At 39.2% G+C, this 21601-nt stretch overlaps 1 protein-coding gene across 2 annotated transcripts in view; it reads right to left on the bottom strand.

Annotated features, from left to right (window-relative positions):
* Positions 1 to 21601, bottom strand: part of LOC147798926 (beta-1,4-galactosyltransferase 6-like) — a 30773-nt gene continuing 9172 nt past the window's right edge. The window contains exons 2-8 of one of the 2 annotated variants that reach the window (XM_087138181.1): positions 9149 to 9214; positions 8652 to 8747; positions 5414 to 5694; positions 3364 to 3480; positions 2656 to 2843; positions 1756 to 1995; positions 1 to 1136 (exon numbers count right to left, since the gene is read on the bottom strand). In XM_087138181.1, coding sequence (XP_086994307.1) covers positions 1004 to 1136; positions 1756 to 1995; positions 2656 to 2843; positions 3364 to 3480; positions 5414 to 5694; positions 8652 to 8747; positions 9149 to 9214 — 1121 coding nt within the window. In that variant the 3' untranslated portion in view covers positions 1 to 1003. The remainder of the gene's footprint in view (positions 1137 to 1755; positions 1996 to 2655; positions 2844 to 3363; positions 3481 to 5413; positions 5695 to 8651; positions 8748 to 9148; positions 9215 to 21601) is intronic. The other variant, XM_087138182.1, reaches the window with a different exon arrangement.

Here is a 21601-nt window from a genome sequence, read left to right as displayed (position 1 = left end):
GACGCACTTCGTTTTTATATATTCAAAAATAAAACAAGGGGGAAATGATTCCAACCTTACCCTTCGGTCTGAGAATTCGTGCATTCCCATTTCTTTGTTTTTCATTGGTTTTTAGTCTTAATACATTGTATAAATACACGTACAAGGTTCCTGTTATAATAAGATTGTAGATAAAGCCCCGAGAACCTCTTAATATCAGCGTTCAACTGTATAGTATTTGTATCCTGCATAGAATTTCCATCATTTAAACACATGTGGACATTACTCACACATACACAAAAAACAACAAAACTCCACCTCCCCTTACCTTCCATTTATGGGCAAAAAGGATGATCACCCTTTTTTTTTACATGGCATAACATCGACTTTTTCTTACGACCATATAAATTCTCACTAGCATAAAAACCACAAGGGCACCCAGGATATCTTCATGAAGCAGAACAAGAATTGAATATGAGACAATCACAAACTATTGAATACAAAAAAGTATCAAAAACCGTTGTCGCACAAACAAAAACTTCATTGCATAGACCCAATGAGGACAATTTCAAGGGCACCTTCAGTGGTCAAGTTTTTTGGTAATATCCATCACTGATTCAGCCATAGCTAGCTGCTTCTGTTCATGCCTAAGGACTATCGCAGTTTGGTGGAACGTTCCCTGTGAAAGGAAGAGACAATTTCCAATTTACAGGGAAAGAACTGCATGGAAGTGGCTTTGATTCGACGACTGCCAATTTCAAAGTGGTGAACCTCACAATTCTTTGGCCCTTGGGAAAATATACCCTGTCCCCCCTTCAAAGGATTCTAGATCTGTCCTTTTTCATCTATCATGTAAAAATTTAATCTCAACCCATCATCAATATCACCCAGGCGCCATTCTGGTCTGCATACAAATAGAATATTTTCCAACATTTGATTTTGCATATATACAGTGTCTACTGACCAAGGTGGTCAACGCGTTCTGATTCATGATTGACAGTAGACATGTCAAATGGATCTCAATTCACTTCATAGGCTGTATGTCCACTGAGATGTTTGTGTATAACGTGTGAAACTCCAACTGAGGCATCTTATACATCAGGTTGTTCAACCCATCAGTCTTGAATCGGCTTTGTGCTTTCCTTAAAAACTGCCGACTGTAAAAGAGAAAGAGATTGAATGATTGACAGTGGTTGAAACCTTGGCTTATTTTACAGCAATACATTATGATGTTAATTTATATAACGGGTTTTGCCCTTACCCAAGGTATATATTAATAAACACTGTATGCCCAGTGCTTGTCCGAGAGCTTCCAAAGAAAACATACATCTTGAAACATTCGTTGTGCAAAAATCAAAGAGTGCCTTTAACTTACTCTTGACATCCAGCCTAAAAAAAGAACACCAGGAAAAAAGTACACAGGCTTCTGTTGATATGATTTTGAATAGTTATTCACATAAAGGGAAATGTATTTTGCTTTCCTCTCCTATCACAGCTTGGGAGAGTAACCAAACGATTCCCGTGGCCAATCTGTTTGGATCCAAGGCCTTCAATGCACAAACTAAATGACCCAGGTGAACCATGCGAGAAGACGTTCATGTAAATGTATAAAGTATAGTCGGCCATGTAAGGGCGGCCATGCGCCGCACATGCACTGAATGTGACGGAGCTGGCATGCTTTGGCCTGCCTTTTTTGAAATAAAAAAAGCTGGTCCATTCATGAATAAAGTCATCATTATGTCTAAACTCATGATTATGTCACTCACAAACACTCACTTGACTTTTTCAAGTTCACCCAGTCGCGTCTTAATTTTGTTGTGGTTCAGGCTGACAGCCTTGTAATACCCAACTTTGCCCCGGCGGCGGGGTTTTTTCAGGCCTGCCATCCGGGTTCTTATTTCAAGGTCGTCGTCCTCGCAACACCAGCCCTGGTAGACATTACCAAACCCGTTGATCTGCCTGAACTGCGCTGTGGTAAAACCGTTCACACCGCCGAAGGATGCTGAATAGGGAACCCTGTGGTGTAACGCCAGAAGAGAAGGGTTAACGGCATTATGAAAAGTTAATTGTTTACATACACAATGAATGCAGATTTAAACGGCGGCTTTTCAATTGCCAAGAACAACTTATATTCAGTTTTTTTCTAATTTTTCTAACGCACTCCAATTGGTGAACAACACAACGAACTCACAAACAGACTACATTGAAAGAAATATTAAACTCTTAATTTTCTTTAGAAAACAGACATACAAGTAGAAGTGGAACAGTACTGGAGTCTATTAATTTTGTTGTGTTAAATATTAAAAGCGGATATCACAATTTCTGGGTTTATCAGGATACTCCACTATCTTGGAAGAGTAAAAATGAAATGGGAGCCGTTTTTCGATTTTCACAAATGTTACACTAAAGTGAAACAAAAGGTACCTCAAGGAAAACCCAAGATTTGATTCGGTAAAAGGAGTTGTGACAAAATGACGGTGTAAATTGGGGTGAAATTGGCCCGACTGCTTTTCAGTTAAACTATAAAAAAGGATGCAATATTGTTGTATAATTACAAGGCACGCACGCAAGGTAAGGTAATGCATGCGTAATTTTCCTTTGATTTCCCTACTCTGACCCTTTCAATGCTCTCCAACGACACATTTCACGGACTCTGCTTTCCACAGGCTGGCTTACTTGTAATTCCGGTTGTCAGCTCCACTGATGAAATGGCGTGGGAGGTCCACACATCCGTAGTAGTTGAATTCACTTTGTGGGTGGTGGTCAACATCGTGAAAGATGAAACAGTCCCACTGGGTGAATTTCAGGGCTTCCAGGTAGCCCACGTTGAGCAGCATTCCACGGTTGAAGGCATTATTGTTCGCCTGAATCAGATAAAATCAGATTTGCAAGTAAACAGTCAACTCATAATGCATAAAGAAACTTCTCTAGCGTCTAGATTAATCTGGATGCCACAGTTACGCTATCACTAAGCATTCCAAATGGCTCTTTTCACTGGAGTGGGCACTCTGTCATCCATTATCAAGTAGGTACTACGGCTAAATGTTAACATGTTTTAAAGACCACAAGTTGGCAATCTGTGAGCTTTTCTCTCTTATCTGTGTGAAATGGAAAAGTTGCTGGCTATCACAGAGGTCGCCGTCCTTAGTGTCCTTCAAATTCTACTCCACAGAGCGACAGATGCTTTCAAATAAAAGGAGCGGTTGTACAGTTCTCTTTGGAAATTCCAATGAAGGGAGTCGCGAGCCATCCCCTAGCTTCACTCTCTTGCTTGCGCAGTTTGGAAAGACCATCAAGCTATTTAGAGTTTTCATGTAGAGAGCGGTCACTTTTCTTGACTTCTTTTCAGCACTAATCAATACCAACAGCACCCTCGGGCCTTACCTGGTTCACAATGTAGATAGCGAATTCCAGACGCTGTTTTTGCAGAAACGGAATCATGTATCGCAAGAAAAGTGATAGCTGAATGGTGCGGTTTCTGTAAGGCACAACAATGGCGACCTGTGAAATGCAAAAGGAAAAGACAAAGAAAAAATAAAAGAATTATTTACCAACACAGCAGTTTCGACCTCGATATTACATTAGTAATATAGAGACCGTAGAACACCGCGGATGCATCAACAAATCTGTTCTTCACTGAACTACACGCATGTACGATTGTCAACCTAAGTTGTAGTGAATGTATGTTTTTCTTTTCTTGCAGCTTCTAAGTGGATCGATCATTTACAACTACCAAGGAAAACCGTTCACTGCCTTTCCTCTGACCGAATTCTCATTAACTACTCTGACCTCTCATACTAGGCTTGAAACCCATGATAAAAATAATTGAAGGATTGAGGCCTGCTAAGGAGTAAATCAGACTTTATTTCACAGGTGTATACAATGCAGTCTTTTCACAACAGTCCTTGAAAGTAGTCTGTGTTTTATTTAACCTCAATTTTCATTTTGCTTTGTTAAAAGGTACTTTTTGGGGGGGCTATCTGCAAAAGCACCCCCTCAGTTGAAAAGAGCCGCGTTAGTCGGTAGCGGTTGCTGGTAGCGATCCGACTGCAAAGCTCGCGTTTCCTAGTCGTTCGTGCACCAGCGATGCACAGTTAGTACCAAAGGAGCCTCCGCTGCTAAGACGATAGCGCCCTCTTTTGGTCAAACTCGAGGCCCATAGCAAATTTTCTGTATTCATAAGCAAAACAGTGATGGGGGTGTGGGTTAGCGTAGCGGTTCTTTCCTCGCTTAGCACCAATGACGCCCGGGTTTGATTCTCGGCTTGTCTTAGGCTTTAAGTACATTAATTGGTTTCCAGTATATACTCGCTCTCACAGGTTTTTCCGGGTCCTCCGGTTTCCTCCTACCTCAAAAACGGGACTTTCTTCCTAACTCCGTAATGTGATGCAGATTAATAAAGTGTATGAATAAACGTCTAGTTCTTGGCGCAAGTAGCCTGATTGGTTGAAAGCGCCATTAAAACAAAACAACAAAACCGTGATGATACTCCAGCAGAAAGCTTTAGCTTTGTTTGTTCACAAAAAAATGTTAGTGATTTGCTCTTGGTTATGTTGTTTCCTATATTTCCTTTTTCTTTGATGGTTCACTGTTGGGCGATAATCATTAAAGCAAGAAAGCAGCCCCTCTAAGAGATGTTCTCAAGAAGTAAATTTGGGTTCACAGTATGAACAGAAAAACCTATAAACTGCCCAGTGTCTTCCCTGATTGACATGACCAAAGCAATCCTCCCTGTTGTTTGGAAAAGCATGAGCAATTCTAAGCACACTTTTCAGAGCATTTAATCCCAAGGAGATTATGAAGTTAAACAAAAAAGGTGTGTCCGACAAGGGTTTCACTGATAAGCCCAACAAAAATAGGGATAAACTCTCTCAGGGGGTCACTTTTCCAAATCCCACTCAAATGTAGGTTTCTGCATTTCATTAGCATGCAATAAAGTCAAAAGGGGACAATCAAATTGTCCATAACTTAACCTCTTAATGCTTATTATGGTGCCCTTTTTATATAAAAAACACATGTCAGTAAATACCAAACAGTTAATTTGCCATTTGCCTGAAACAGGGTGAATAACTGATTAGCTTCTTCATTCACATTTCCACATTCCTGTTTGCCATTAACGATCATCAGGTGCCAGCTTTTGTGCCAAGTTCCTGCACATCTTTCTTGTGATTTACATGTCACTCACTAAAATGTGCTCAACAAAGCAAAGCAAGAATATTGGGGAACTAACAAGGAAAGAAAGCATTTTATTTATGTTGTTATGTGATGACATTACGTCAGGGCTCGCGAATATGGAAATTTGAACCAACACAAAGGAGCAAAACAGCCTTTGAACTACTCTCACAAATCCACATAAGAAAGGCTGAGGTCCGTCTCAATAACTTAATCAAATACAATTTGTACTACACGAGTCCTTGAAGGGGTCTTCTTGTACCTTCCATCTTGGTATGCAGTCAGCTGGCCTCCAGTGTCCTCCTGGTAGACAAAGGTAGTCCCCACTCCGGACAGGTCTGAAAGACAAACTGTCAATGAGGTGGGCAGAGCCCGCCGATGACGACCCATTTGGGGTGTGCATTCCAGCCCCTCTCAGGCCTGGCAAGTCGTGGTTGCTGATCGATACAATCTCCCGGATCAACTCTGGATGGCCAGGAAAGAAAATTCTCTCTAGCTCGTCCATCGACAGGCCACTCATCAGATTCATCGGCCGATCCTCCACTTAACACATCGATCAAAAACAAGATAGAACAATACATTAGATTTCACAAATTTGTAAGAAGCTCGACGTATTCCTGTTTATTTCTGTTCAGCAGTATGATGCTGACCATTCTTAAAATCTGTAGAAACAGATCTTGCAATAACTGTAAAGGCAAAGCTGAGTTTTTTCACCCATTCCATACATGCCAATAGATTTGAAATTTAATTTGAGGAACTGGTTTCAGAAGGACTTTTAAAAGTAAGAAATACGCTCTTCCGGAATTTTAAGAATTGAGATGCTTTTGGCCAGTGAAAACAGAATCTTAGAAATTTCACATCTAAAACTACAAATCATTTTGTTTCATGAGGGGAACCCCTGAAAAGAAGACAAAAATGAGGGAAGTGCACTTCTGCGAACACCATACTCCGAGTATTAAACCTAAAACTTTTGTCAGTCTACTATTACAATAATAATGATATTTGAAGAGCAATTTGTGAGTAGTGGGGAGACTATGAAGCACACTTTGACCTTTGCGATAAAATGGCGAAAAGTCACATCAATATGCAAAGAAATATATGATCATAAGAAGATGAATAAGAACGATGTGTAGAGTAAACTTTGTTGAGCTTTGTAAAAAAGCACATTGAGTTTTAGATTGTGTAGGTTTGGCCTTTTATTTTGATGGTGTTGTTCCCTAGAAAAGCCAAGGTTACTTTCCCCAGCAATGAAAAGAGCAATTTGAACAATAATGCGAGCAATTTATACAATGAAAAGAGCAATAAATAGAACAATTTGAACAATAAACGGAGCAATTACAATAATAAAAAGAGCAATTCATACAAAAAATGAGCAATTTATACAATAAAGAGTCCAAATTTGAACAATAAAGAAAGCAGTTCGAACAATGAAAAGAGCAATATGAACAGTACAAAGAGCCGGTTGAGCAATGAAAAGAAAACATTATACAAAAAAAAGAGTAAAAGAGCAATAAAAAGAGCAATTTGAACAATAAAAAGAGCGAAATGAGTAAAATAAACAATGGAATGTGGATATCAGAAGCCGTGAAATAAATATACACGTGCACATTTTAGATATATTGAACGATTTCATTTGTTTCGTGTCATTTAAAGGTCATCCTCCCTAGGGTCAACGTGAATGATATTTTTGCAGTCAAGCTCTATGCTTGTCACCAGTGTGACAAATGCTTCGGACGGAAGTCTGATCTACAGAGGCACATGGAAAATATCCACGTTGAGGAGGAATCAGACAAGAATGAAGTTGACAAAAACTCCAAACCTGTTGAGGAGGTTGATGACAAAACCTATGATGAAGACAGTTCAGAATTGGAAAACAAAGCCACCTACCAATATTGGCTGGCTGAAGCCAGTCTTACAAATAGGTAGATGAGGGATGAAAAATATGACAAGTACGTCAACGAAGGCATGGATGAAGATCAAGCCAAGCAGAAGGCAACAAGAAAGACCCTCTGGTCAGTCAAGCAAGACTTTTTCGACAACTATAAGGAGTTCCTGTCAAGTTACTTATGTTTGAGGTATAATGGAACTCACAAGGACATTGTGGATGATCTCGATGGAAAACTTGATAAAGGCATGTTAGTCAACAATGCCTGTAATAGAATTTTGCCTAGACATGCTGAAAACTATGCCGGATTGTTTCAGTTAAATGACGAAGAGAAGAATGTCAAAAAGATAACAATCAGTAGTGACAAATGGTTCCAAAACGAATGAGTACATGTAATGCCTCTGATTTCAAATTTAACAAACTTCCGGTGATCGCCCTTGCAGTAATTCTTAAAATTACTAAGATAATTATTGTAAAAAATCAATGACAAACAACAGGAAATAAACAGTACCAATGCAGCCTACCAGAAACCAGTACGTGAAGTCCACCGAATTTGTTTTGTGTTCTTACTTACCGGTATGACTATCAAATAATAATTCTGGGGTCAGATACTGGCTGGGAACTTCTGCACAATATTCCACAGCGTGACGAATAAATTTGCCCACTTGCTATGCGTTAAAAATACCCAACTGACGTCATGCCGCCCCCAAGAATTCTTAACAAGTTTAACGATAAAGAACAACAGGAACGCTCCGCTCTGATTGAATTTGTAAAACCGTATACATGTACAGGGTACCAGGACGTCAAACATTCTAGTTCGAAGGATTAATAAATTCAGCTGGGGACAACAAAGTCTTCTTCCTGTACCGATCAGATCTCAGTAGCCAGTATGCCGAACGCAAGACCGTTAGCATGTGGGCGCCTTCTCTCCTTTAGTATCCCAGGATTAAGTCAGACCCAACTCTCACTTCCAATGTACACAATATAATCATTAACACAATAGACTGCTGACACAGCCCACCCACTACGTACAGTTCATTGTCTAGGGCTTATCCTTCTCATTAGCCGGCGGCGCGTACAGCCCTTTGTGCAGGGATTATCGTTTCCTACTCCTTGATTACCTTAGGATCTCCTGGTGGGCCAGTCAGTATTTTTCCATGACATCCCACCGCCTCTGACTCATCCACTATTTTTTATCATCCTATTACATAAGAAAGGTCAAATTGTACCGAAATTTTTACCCCTTGCTATGCCTTATTCATATTTCATCCCATACACAAAGGTCATTTTGCACCACACTGTCTGACCCTATGCTATTCCTACTCATCCCTAGGTCATCTTGTTCCATATATTTTTCCCTACACCTCATTCCTATTCCTCTTCTTATGATCATATTCATATTTTTTTGCATATTGATGTGACCTTTTGCCATTTTTGTCGCAAAGGTCAAAGTGTGCCAGACTGCTTAAGGTCAAAGTGTTCTGGATAGTCCTCCCCCACTACTTTTGTGACACAGTTATCCAATACTGTGATATAGCTTATTTGCATATCACACAGCTTTTAATACAATTGCAAGTATAACACAATGCTGGAAAATGTTTCAAGCTCAGCTTACCTAGACCAGGTATGTTCTCCAGCTTTGGACATTCAGATAACAGCTTTTTGATGGTGTGCTCATCAAGTGCAGCTTCATGCACGTGTAGTGACATTTCTTTATGGATACATAGTTCAAGACAGTAAAAAAAGATGCATACACACAAGTGATAAATCTTAGACTGCCTCTAACCTGTACAAAGGTTGATAACAAGACACGACAAAAATGAACCCAAAAGAATAACCAAACTGCGAGATCATACTATTGGAAATATCAGCAATTAGAACTATTGAAACACACAGCTGCAGTATTGGTTCCCCCGTGCGAAACTTCCACACCTGACGCAAATGTTAAGAGGTTGCCAAGGCGACCCCATCGATAACGGTAATTTATTACTGCTTTTCGGCATTGCCAGCTGTTCCTCTAGCAATAAACCGGCCACTGGCCAAAAAGCGTATCACAGCCAACCTTGCCAAGACCTGTTGAGGAATAAAGGTATTAATATTGTTGACACTTACTTGATCCGACGACGGGCTGCAGGTCACTTTTATTGCTGACAGGGTTGGCAGGTCCATTTGGTGACCCTGCTTAAACAAAACAAAAAAGCCTGAAAAATTATACATAGAAAAATGACGTCATTATGACGTCTCTAAGTGATTTTCATTGAATTTTTAATATTTACTTCAGGCAATTGACTTTGTACACGTATTCAAGGCTTCGTTTTGGTAACTCTTGATCCTCATCAAAGTTACACCAAACACAGACCTTAAAGCAAAGATGACACTGAAATAATCTTGTCGTGATGACGTCACCAAATTATTAATTTATTTGAGCCCGTTGACTTTGTACACGTTTTCAAGACCCAATTTTTGTTACTCGGCGATCTTTATTCGTCATCATACTTACAGCTAGTAAAGAACATGATGCAAAGTAAAAGCCTAATTTATTACGTCATGATGACGTCATCGCCTTATTATATATCGATTTCGAATATTTTAGTTTTCCCTTAGGATTTGTACACGTTTTACTAATTACTTTGGCTCAAGATTACTATAAGAACGAAAGAGAAATTGGGTACTTTATGCTGTGTTACTTGATTTGAAATATGCTTAAAAGTCCGAATATGAAGTAATTTTTCATGGAAACATTTTAGTTTAAGCGCAAATCACGTGACATGACAGTGTTTCTGCAAACGAGTTCATAGCCCTTTGACTTTGTACACGTATTCAAGCGACAATTTTGGTAACTTCAAGATGTTTGGTCGTTGCCCAAGTGATAGCCAACAAAGACCCAGATGCAATATTTATTGAAAATGAGTGTCGTCATAATGACGTCATCAGCTAATTTTATTCTGATTTTTGAATATTTTCCCCATGGGTTTTGTACACGTTTTTGACTTGGCATGAACTTCAAAGCCTTTTATCGCCTAAAGGATATGTCCTATCTCGTTGAAAATTTTGCATATAACTAGAAAGGAAAGCGTTACAGACTAATGTTGACAAGCTGTGCTGATTACGTCATCAGGAGACAAGTCACGTGACATTAAAGGTGCACTCTTTAAGGCCCTATATCTTCCCAAGTAGATGTCCGATCGGGTTCAAATCTTGCAAAAGGGAGTGCTTTAGAAGAATATCGACCTTATGTGATGATGATATCATCAGGAGACAAGTCACGTGACATAAATTTGCACTCCTTAAGGCCCTATATCTCCTGAAGTGCACGTTCTATCTGGTTGAAACTTTGCATATAACTTGATACGGAGGTTTATATACGAAAAATGACTTAATGTGATGATGACTTGGTTGCTCAAATGTACAAAAGAATGTGAAAAAGCCCTCTGTTCTGTTGTCAAACAGACAGATAAGCTCTCGTTTTTACTTCTTCCTCTTTTTCTGTGCAAAAGCCCATTTGTTTTGTAAACGTTTATGTGGCCGCGACTTTAGTGCTTTTGCAACAGTGGATCGTCATCAAACTTATACCAATGAAGAACCCTTATGCACGGATGGACCCCGAAACATGACGTCATGACGATGTCATCAAGCTATTTATTATTGTTTTTTTAATTAGTTATTTCAGCCCATTGACTTTGTTTACGTTTTCGAGGCACTATTTTGGTAACTTAGCGATGTTTGATCGTAAAAGTTACACCAAGCACTCACCATAGAGCGAAGATAATACGTAAACATTTACGTCATGATGAAGTCGTCAAGTGGTTTATTATTAAATTTTAAATTTTTAAATATTCCATTAAATTTATGAAAATCTATTTAAATCAACCGTGGCCTCCTGCAACATTCTCTTTGCAGCAAGTGCCAGGATAAATGTGGTCTTGAATTCATCTCGTGTGGGTCAAATCACGTGACCCTGCCTTAGGGTCGAGAAAGTGGTCTTATTGCTTAAAATTGTAATAGGTATCAAGTTGTTTTCAACGGTATTAGTCTGTTGGGGTATAGTATTCTTCAAATCATCTACTGATGACGTCCCCGAACCGTTGAGTGCTCTCTAGCAAGAGGTTAAAAATTCTGAAAAATGAATTTTGAATGGATGTCTGTGGCGACGTTTGTCCGAATCGCCTGAAAATTGATGCAGATGACCATCTTTACCCAGTCAACACGTGTTTGAAGTTTGGGGCTGATGACGTCATCAGAATGGAAGTTACAATAAAACCTTCTTTTATTCTTCAAAATTCGGTAAAAAATCAACCGTTAGAAATATAAGGGTAAATTGTGCATGAGATGTCAGCTAAAACATTGGCGTCAGCTGCATGAAGTGCATAACCGGTGTACTTTTTCACACACATGAAGTGCCGCCGACAAAAACCTCTCGATATATAAATTGCCAACTCGGAAATCCCATTCCCATACTGTCTCTAGGCTACTCTCTGTGAGCGGACGCCCAATGTCTGCCTGTAACATAGACGGCGCACTGTGCGGAGTGCATATACCCAGGACTTGGCAAATTGCCGAGCACATGGTGGGGGGAGCAGATCGCATTGTATGGAACTCCAAAAGGGACAAATGTTTAAAATATATAATCTGTGCCTTTTACGCGATAACCATAATGTTTTGTATTGTATATTGTATTGTATATGTCTGATTGAGTTGAAACCATGGAGGTAGTTAGGAAGGAAAGTTTTAAACAGAATTGACCTCACGTGATGACAATTCCATTAGCAGACGAGTCACGTGACATAAAGGTGCACCATTTAAGGTACTATATCTCCAGAAGTGTATATCCAATTGTGTTCAAATCTTGCAGATATCTTGAAAAGGGAGTGTTTTAGAGGTATATTGACCTCATGTGAAAATGACGTCATCAGGAGACAAGCCACGTGACATTAAATGTGCAGTCTTTAAGGCCCTAAGTCTCCTAAAGTAGATGTCCTATTGGGTTCAAATCTTGCAGATATCTCAAAGGGAGTTCTTCAGTGGAATATTGACCTCATGTGATAATGACGTCATGAGGAGACAAGTCACTTTACATTAAAGGTGTACTCTTAAAGACCCTCTACCTTTGCAAATAACTTAAAAGAGATGTGTTATATACGAAAATGACTTGATGTGATGATGCCTGAGTAGTTCCAAATGTACAATAGAATGCAAAAAAGCCCCATGTTCTGTTGTCAAACTGACAGATAAGGTCTCGTTTCACTTTTTCATTTTTTCTTTGTTCCTTCTAGAGTAAAGGCAGTAAATAATTTGCTTTCTAATACAATGCACTATTAGCATGGATGCAAGCTAATGAGAAACACTAATACTACAGTGTGTTTTGTCCAAGTACAAGGTCATTGGAATTTACAATGAATGCTATGGGAACAAACAAAGAAGTGATTCACCAATTCAAAAACACTCATGAAAAGACGTCGGGGAAGTCTGGCACTGTAAACACGTAACGGGGAAAAAGGGCACATTATTATGGGGAACTCGCAAAAACAACAAAATCACTAACTAAACAAACGATGTTTGAGGTAAAAGTCGCAGGAAACAGAATTTATAAGGATTCAGACACTAATATTTGATTTCAACGAAAGGACACAAAAGAATTAATTAATGAAAAAGTACCCCAAAAAATGCAAAAATCCAAGAGGACATAAGGGCTAAAGAACTTTGAAAGGACAAAAGCCAAAAACCACACAGTGTGTAAAATGGACCTATTTACGTCAGGAGAGGTTGACTTTTGATCACTGACTTCTACAGCTGAATAGGGCTCAAGCAGAAAACCACACTCAAGGGGAATAGGAGGAACATTAAAGTTGATGGTGACTGGTCTCTGCTGATCTGCAACACTGAGTGTGGCCAGACCATGTGCCTACACTTTATGGGGGAGCTGGGGCTTTAAATGCTTTTAAAGCGAGCAAGGGTAATTTATTACCCTTAGAGCACACATTAAAGCCCATGTATTCATTGAGTAAAAATGGTTACATACGTATATATGTCAAATCACTCACAAGAGGTAGGGGTGAGGACACCGATGTTCTCACTCCCATCATTGTTGAAAAATGGAAATTTGATAAAACATCAATTTAGATCAATATGAAAATGTACGATGCAACATTATATCGTTAATTTGCGTTAAAGATGTCTATAATGGATTACATGGCGTAAAGTCTTATGGGGCAAGCGTAAGATTTAAAGTCAAACCGGCCGTTTTAGAAAAGAAAAACATTTTATCCTTCATTTCGAACGTGACAGCTCTCAAATCACTGAAAAGATTTAGTGACGAAAAGGAAAACAGCTACAACACTGAGCGACAATGATTATGAAAGTGAAAATTACCCTCCATCCGTATGAGCTAAAATAAACTGAATCAAATTAAACAACTTCAGTTTTCAGTTTCTTTTTGAAGATGAAAACAAACAAACAAAAAACGCCGTTTGTGATTTATGCTGATTTTGAATCGATCTTAGTACCGACGGGTAACAAATCTCGGCCACAAAACATGTTGCTTGTGAATTTTATTATTTGGTAATGCGTTATGATGGCAAAATGATCGGTAAAAACTGTATCGAGGACCAAATGTACTGCAAACATTTATTCAAAATCTCATGGAAGAAGTTGCAAAAATTAACGACAGCTTTGAAAACCACAAGCCATTGAAACTCACTCCCAGCAATAACGAGAATTTAAATATGCCAAAATGTGTTGGATTTGTGAAAAACCTATTAGATATAGAAAAGATGAATGTTGGTGCTACGAATCAAAAAAGTCATACAACCCTGACAACAAGTGTATGACGTGCAACAAGCGTTTTAGCCAAAATCCTGAAGTCCAAGATCACTGGCACGTGACAGGGGTTTTTAGGGGTGCAGCTCACTCATATTGCACATTTCAACTCCAAGGAAACACCGAATCCTGTAATACTTCACAACCTAGAAAATTATGATGCTCATTATGCAAGGAGCGGCCACGTTTGAAGGTGGTATTTTCATGGATAAAATTTCTTGTATTCCTAAAAAAAGCGAAAAGTGTTTTAGTTTTTATGATCTCTGTCAACTTCGTTTTTTAGACTCATACCACTTAAGGGCAACGTCATTTGCCAAAATTGTCGAAGCATGTCCGTTCGACAAACTTGTTTGAACTTGCGAAGTCGAAAAACAAGATCATGTGCAAGACCATTTGCTTTTACAAAAGGCATCTACCCATACGAATTTATGAATTCTTTTGATCGATTTAAAGAAACGCAATTACCACCGCGAGAATCATTTTATTCTCCACTCAAACGAGATAACATATCTGATGAAGAATATCTTCACGCACAAAACGCCTGGAAAACGTTTGGATCCAAAATCCTGGGCAATTATCATAATCTGTATATCAAAATAGACACTTTGCTTTTGGCAGATGTGTTTCAAAATTTTAGAGAGATATGCTACAACAATTACAAACTCGATCCCACCAATTATTTTACAGCACTCGTATTTTTTGGGACGCTTTGTTAAAACAGAGTCATGTTCAACTCAAACTATTAACAGACATGGATATGCACTTTTTAAAAGGCAAACGAGGAAGCATCTCAAGCTGGGGGGGTAAACAGTTAGCAACAGCCAATAACAAATATCTATCTGACTATGACCCGAACAACCCGACAGTTATCTGATATATCTCAAAGAAAACAATCTTTATGGATATGCGATGTCAAAATCTTTACCATTTGCCAACTTCCGCTGGTTTAAAAATCTAGAATGCTTCACGGCTGAATTTATTCTCGACTTAGACCCCTATGGTGACTATGGATATATGATCGAGGTCGAGGTTGATTATCCACCCGATTTACACGATCTTCATAACGATTTTCCTTTGGCACCTGAAAACATAAAAATCGATTTAGAGCTCTTTAGTCCTGAACAAATATTATTACTCGCTAATAAAGCACCCAACATTAAAAACCTCATTGCCACGTTGGGGACTAAAAAAGAATATATTGTACTTTATCGATTATTGTAAATGTATTTACGACTTGGTCTCGGTACATCATGCAATTCGATTTTGCCAACAATCGTGGATGAAAAGCTACATCAATAAAAATACCGAATTACGTAAATAAATCAAAACAAAATTTGAACAAGACTTTTTTTAACTCGCTAACAACGCAAATTTTGGCAAAACCATGGAAAACGTTCGCAATCGTTGTAACGCAAAAATGATGCGCGACAACAACGACTCCGATGTTAAAAAATTTACGCGTATGGTTAATAAACCTAGTGTTAAAAGATTTATACCTTTCAAAAAATGTGACATGAATTATATCGAAATGATGAAAACAAAAGTCAAGTTCAACAAAGCCATCCATGCGGGGGCCACGCTTTTAGAATTGGCAAAAATGTTAATGTGTGACTTTTATTACACACATTAAAAAACATGTATAGGGATCGATCGAGTCTGTTGTACACCGACACCGACAGTTTACTTTGCAAAATTAAAACCGATGACCTTTATCACGTTATCAAATACAACGAATCCAATTAAAAAAACTCATTGGCAAATTTAAAGACAAAGTTGGCAGTCAACTCGTTTCAGAAGCCGTCTGTATCCGACCTCAGATGTATTCGACCAAACTAAAAAATAACTCTGAACTCAAAAAAGCCAAAAGTGTCACAAAGATCATAACTGAACAAGACCTGCATCATGAATCAAACAAAGACAGCCTGTTCAATAAACTAAATTCATTAAATTAACGATAGTGTTTGATACGATCATATTAACATCAGCTTTATACGATTGTTAAATAAACGTCATTGCATTCACTCGACACAAAACGATACACCCTCGGTAACAGAATCGAAACCCTGGCATTTGGGCACAAAAGGCTCAGACTAATTTAAAACAAATTACCAAAACCAAAACCTGTGGAACCCGATCTGGAACCTGATCTGAAACCCAGATCGGGTTGGTCACTCTTCTGACGTTGCCACCTTCCTGCTCTCCTGGGCAATATAGGACTAAAGCGTTTGGTAAAATTTCTGGGACTTTATTTGCTCGCTCACATTGCTCTGGTGCTGCCAACAGTTTTACACGATCTAACTTGATGGCTTCTGCAGGAACCAGTTCATTTTTTAGGTTCGCGCTTAGCTCGTCTTGGATTGGATTTTGAATCAACCGGTTTTTTTTTCTTCGTTTAGCGATTTCACGACTCGGGTAGCCTTTCCAACCATTCCACGTTTCGTTCATGCACAACCAAACAAACGCTCGGCCAACGTTCTGTTAAATCGGGTTACGATACCTTGGTGATCACGGTTCACCCACTTGCACCTGCACACCTTTTTTACAAACGTTTCTTTAATCTCACCTTTAAATTCTAATCCAGAGTCTACGTTAAGCGTTTTAGGCCGAGTCAAAGGAGAACTTTGATAAATCTGTTTTACTGCGTTGGTGACTTGTTTTGCTGTTTTGCTTGTCAAAGGTTCGGCTCCTTTGTATCTAGAGGCTACGTCGACCACCGTCAACGCGTATTTGTAAGTACATCGTTTACCCGATCCCAGGGTAAATACAACACGTCCATTTGATGCGTGTCGTTGGGTTTGGCAAACTCCTCGGATCTCACCACGCTCTTGTCGACGCCGGTTTTGTGTTAGTTTTCTCCAGGGCAACTCTATTTTAACCTATAGGGATGGCGACGTCTTTCACAACTTTAAAGACAACTTGCTACCCGCGAATTAACAAAAAACATGGCTTAATTTGGTTCAGAAATTGATCGCTAAATAGTCGTCAAATCGAGCAACTACTCAGCTCAATATGCGATTTCGCACCAACCGCAAACTCGTTCAAACGCAGAAAACCAAACATCGTGGACAGATGTATTACATGTTTGACAACGTTCACAATTTGGAAACGCGTGTGGTGAATAAATCAGACACGTTATGGAACGTGGTCATTAACCAACCGATCCGCAGTTTGAAAGGAATATTAGTCCTGTTCAAAGACTCGACGGTCGAAACTCCTCAGAGGTTTTACAATCCTCACATCGTTAAAACAATCATTACAGCCAAAGGAAAACATAATCAATTGTATTCGCTAAAGACCTCAACTTGGCGGGTCTCGATATCGCCGACTATCTGAAAGAAAAATATGGTTTGTGGCTCGACTTCCCTTCCATCGACGACAACGCGGCTCAAGGGAATTTTAATTCGTTAAGTTATTAATGTTGAATTGTTAAAAACGAAGCAACGAACGAACGAAGCCAGCAAAACGCTTTAATTGTAGGAAAAACCAACTTGGGAAAAACCAAGTGGGTACTCGATTTATATTGGAGCAGGATTCTCTCTATGCGTTTGAAGTCATGGTGATCAGCTGTCTCACGATTTTTAAAAATTAAAATCTCGAAAGACGTTGGATATTCACCAACCCCGAAGGTTGGGAATTACGCTAAGCCATCGAGTTGTTTCAAAACCTGTTTGACGGAACCCAAAGCGCTGTTTTTGATCGATGGTTGCTCGACCGAACAGCAAGTCAAATATTGCAAAAAATAAAAAACGGTAAACACGTGCGCTCTAACCAAAATGGCGTTTTCCGGACGACACTTTTTCCATTCATGTTGGTTCTCAAAGATTACCGCGAAAACATGGCGTGGATCGCGATGTTTTATTGCAAAGACTGACACTTGTTTAATCAGGCGTTAGACGAAAACGACGTGGTTCGAGACAAAGACCGTGCGACATTAATAAAACATCTGAGGGACGTGAAATACAGTAGGTTTGTGTTAAAAACCGAACCTCCGGTGAGTTGGTGTTTGTTGTAAGAACTTATTACAAGAATTTTTAAAGTGTTGTTGTAAATAAAGAGGAACAAATAAGTAACAATGTTGCAATACGTGTTACAGTATATTCAGAGAGTTATCGAGCTAGTTATAGCGCCCAATTTAATGTATCATACCTACGAATACAGACAATTGAAACAATTTTTTTATAGCAAAACCAATTTGCTAAGTGACGTGTTAGAGCAATGTTCAAACAAATTAAGAAACATTATATTACTTCTTCAAAAAATGGAAGAACAAACAGCGACTTTCAAAACGATTTTAAAACCGGAAACGAGCCCGCAAAATCAAACTCCACAAACCCAAACCGCGAACCTATAAATTGACTTCAAAGACCGACTTTGCTCATTAGTAGCTGCGGTTGATTCTAAACGATTTCTTGGATGGATACAGCGTCAAAGAAATCGAAGCTCTTCCACCGTCAGAACAAGAAAAACTATATCAACGTTATTTGATTAAATTTGGCAAAGAAGTCATATCTATGGAGGCTAAAAGTCTGTTAAGTCTTTATTTGCGTTTACTCGGAATCGCACTTCCGATCGAATTTATGGGCCACGACGTCACATTATACTCGGAGAAGCGTTAACTCAAGACATGGTTCAAGCATGGACCATTTACCCAGGGATTTGCAATCGCAAGCGGCCTTAGTGCAAACACATGTGCAACCTTGGTTCCATGTGTGTTATGGATTGTTATTACCCCCGCAGGCGCTCTCGGATTTCTCGAAAAAACTTGCGACCACATGACACGCGTTGCAGCATGTACAGTGCAGCCGTGATTATGCCGAGACGACACGCCGACGCGGTGCTTAAATTTATTCGTTTTGATGAATAAATCTTCTTCACTTATCGATTTCAAGGACAAAGGAAGTTTTAACAAGGCAAAATTCCCCAATTTTGTGGTGCACTTTTCTCAGAATATATAAGATGAAATATCTTGAGCATTATATTTTTAGAAAGGGTGTACCCTGACTTAAAATATTACAAGAAAACAAAGTGGTAGACAGGAATATATGTTTTATTGTTAGAGAAAGTGTTACATAATCCAATTTAATTTCTGCTTTGATAATGTGCCAGCCGTAACATGCACTGAACCAGCCCTTAGCTTACGTTGCACATCCCTGGGTAAATGGTCTGTGGTTCAAGATCCCATCATCAGTTTTAGCATAGGTGCCTTTCTCACGGAAGTTTGTTACGAGTACGGAAGTTACCTTTCTCCACTCGTTAGCGCGTTAGTTTCAACAAAACATCTTTGTTTCAACACAAAATCGCAACAAAAACATTCTTGTCTTGACAAAAAGATCAAACGATCATGAATCAATCAATGGAACCAGCGAGCCCAGCAAAACAACTGACCCCCCTCAATCGAGCAGCTATCAAAGTTAGCGAGCGAGATTCCAACGACTCCTACACGTACTCAAGTGAGTCCGGTTCAAGAAACTAAACCTTCATCAAACCCCAAAACCGGGCCTGAAGATCCAAAACGAATTGCTCAAGGTAAAAAACTCGTGGAACATAATCGTAAAATAAAAGGGCAACACTTAGTCTTATTCACACAAAAAATAGAGGGATCAAGCAACCAATTGAGCGAGTCAGACAATTTTCCGTCATTTTATCCTTGTCTAATTTTGGCCAGCGTTGGCGTGGGGCTTTCTGCGCTAAATACGTTTTCAACAAAGCGCGCAGAACGAGAACCAATCCAACCAGACCAGTCAAGCAAGGTAGCAGATCAACATTTTACCCAACCCAAAGTTTCTAAACCAAAAGAAACACCAGAAATTTTAGGAATGGGGTAAAATCACTTAATTCATTTAAAAAGTTTTTTCTTTATCAGTATAAAAACAACAAATGGCTACAACAACAAAAACAAACGAAATCATCAACGTGCTTTACAACGGTGCAGTCGTGAGTCTAAATGCGATGGGCTACGCGATGGCAACCAAAAGGATCCTGAAATGGAAACCGCTCGATCTCGATAGAATGAGCGGTGAGAATATCGCTAAACTTGCTACGTTAGTCGCTGGATCGACAGCTACACAAGAGTAGTTAGTAACCAAAAGCATCATTCCAGAAAGCATTTCGTCCAGTGTACGGATGACCAAACTCACCCCCGCGACTTGAGTCAAAAACTCATAAATCAAAACCAAAAAGTTTTTCTTAATTTAAAATATAGTTACAATCGCTACAATGGCAGAAGGAAGGTTTGACATAGAAATGGATCTTTTTAAAAACACGACAGAACAGACAGACCAAGCAGATCAAGACCAAGCAGATCAAGAGCTAGCAGATCAAGAGCTAGCATGGGATAATACCTTTGACCCCCCGTGATTGGGGGCGTGTTGACTTGGGGGTGTTGAATTCGGTTGGACCACTGAGTCCGGCGAACATGAGACCCAAAGCCAAGACGTTAATATGAACATTGTACAATCAATTGAAGTTACAGTGCCGTTCGTCAGAATTAGAAGCAAACAGTTTGGTTTTATTTTATGACGTAATAAGAAATTATATTCGAGCTTACGAGGCAGGAAATCTAGGAGAATTCAGCGCCATCATTACCCAAAGAATAAATGACCTCAACGAACAAACAGCATAATGAGAAGAGAATATGTAATAAGAGGAGTTTTTAAAGAACAATCAATCGCATTTGGAAAGCTAATGCTTTTAACTGAAGAAAAGCCTGACACTATTGAAGAAGCACAACGCATCGCCAAGAATTTATTAGTGAAGGATTTTTGGCCGACAACACCGACAAAAGAACGAGAACATTTAGAAGCGCTCAATCCGAACCCAGAGCTGCTCTTTTAGGTATGGGTTTTAATAGTGTGATCAAGCGACGGCCGCAAACGTCGAGAAATTTGTGCAGGGTGGAGAGCGTGGTACCATCGTTATTCTTCCGGGGTTTTATCACGTTGATTGGTTTGAATTTATTTCAAACGCCATACCGGGTGTAAGTTTTAAAGTTCACAAAGATTCAAAGTTAGTTACAATTATGGTGACAGATTTAAATCTGCGGTTGGGTAAAAAAGTCGGTAAATTGCTCAATTTGCCTAAAGGTCGGTTAGTTCCAAACATTATTTACAAAGGAAGAACAAACATAAACTCTTTTGACTTGCTTTGGATACACTGCCGAGAATTAAACACCAGTTTTAATTATTTTAACGGTCAACCTTCAGACGTGTTGTGCTCTGTTACAGACCCGAGCAAGACCGTTAAACCGCTTAAAACCGAAAAAATAACAAGTTTACTCTTTTCGTTAAGAAACGATATGGGAGAAGATATTAATAACAAGGGTGGTAAAATTTCGATTTAGTTAGAAATATCGAGTTAGAAATCATTTCAATTGTAACGCAAGTATAAAAATTTTTTGTGGTGTTTAAGAAACGATAAAAGAAACGACGAATAGCCACAAAACCTTACAGCTTTATCCTGAACTGTGTGATCCAAATAATAAATCCTTTTAATGAACCGAGCCAAGAAACAAAGCTCTACAGACTCAAAAAGATCGAAGACATCGAAAAAGAATCGATGCAAGAACGCGATGCGCGAGAAACCAGGTACAAAAAGATCAAACGGGTACTCACTGCGCTTAATTATGTAGAGTACGGAGTCAAAGCATTGGGTGCAACGTTGGCGGCTGTGGGCATACGCGTTATGCTGGGTTCTGTGTCTGCACCCGTGGTTTTATTGATGGAAAGCATCACGATCGGTGCGTTTGGTGCA

The sequence above is a fragment of the Acanthaster planci genome, linkage group LG06 (genome assembly GCF_054643075.1).
Source record: "Acanthaster planci isolate LZ-2023a linkage group LG06, COTS_SCS, whole genome shotgun sequence".
NCBI lineage: Eukaryota > Metazoa > Echinodermata > Asteroidea > Valvatida > Acanthasteridae > Acanthaster > Acanthaster planci.
This window is presented reverse-complemented; position numbering and strand designations above follow the sequence as displayed.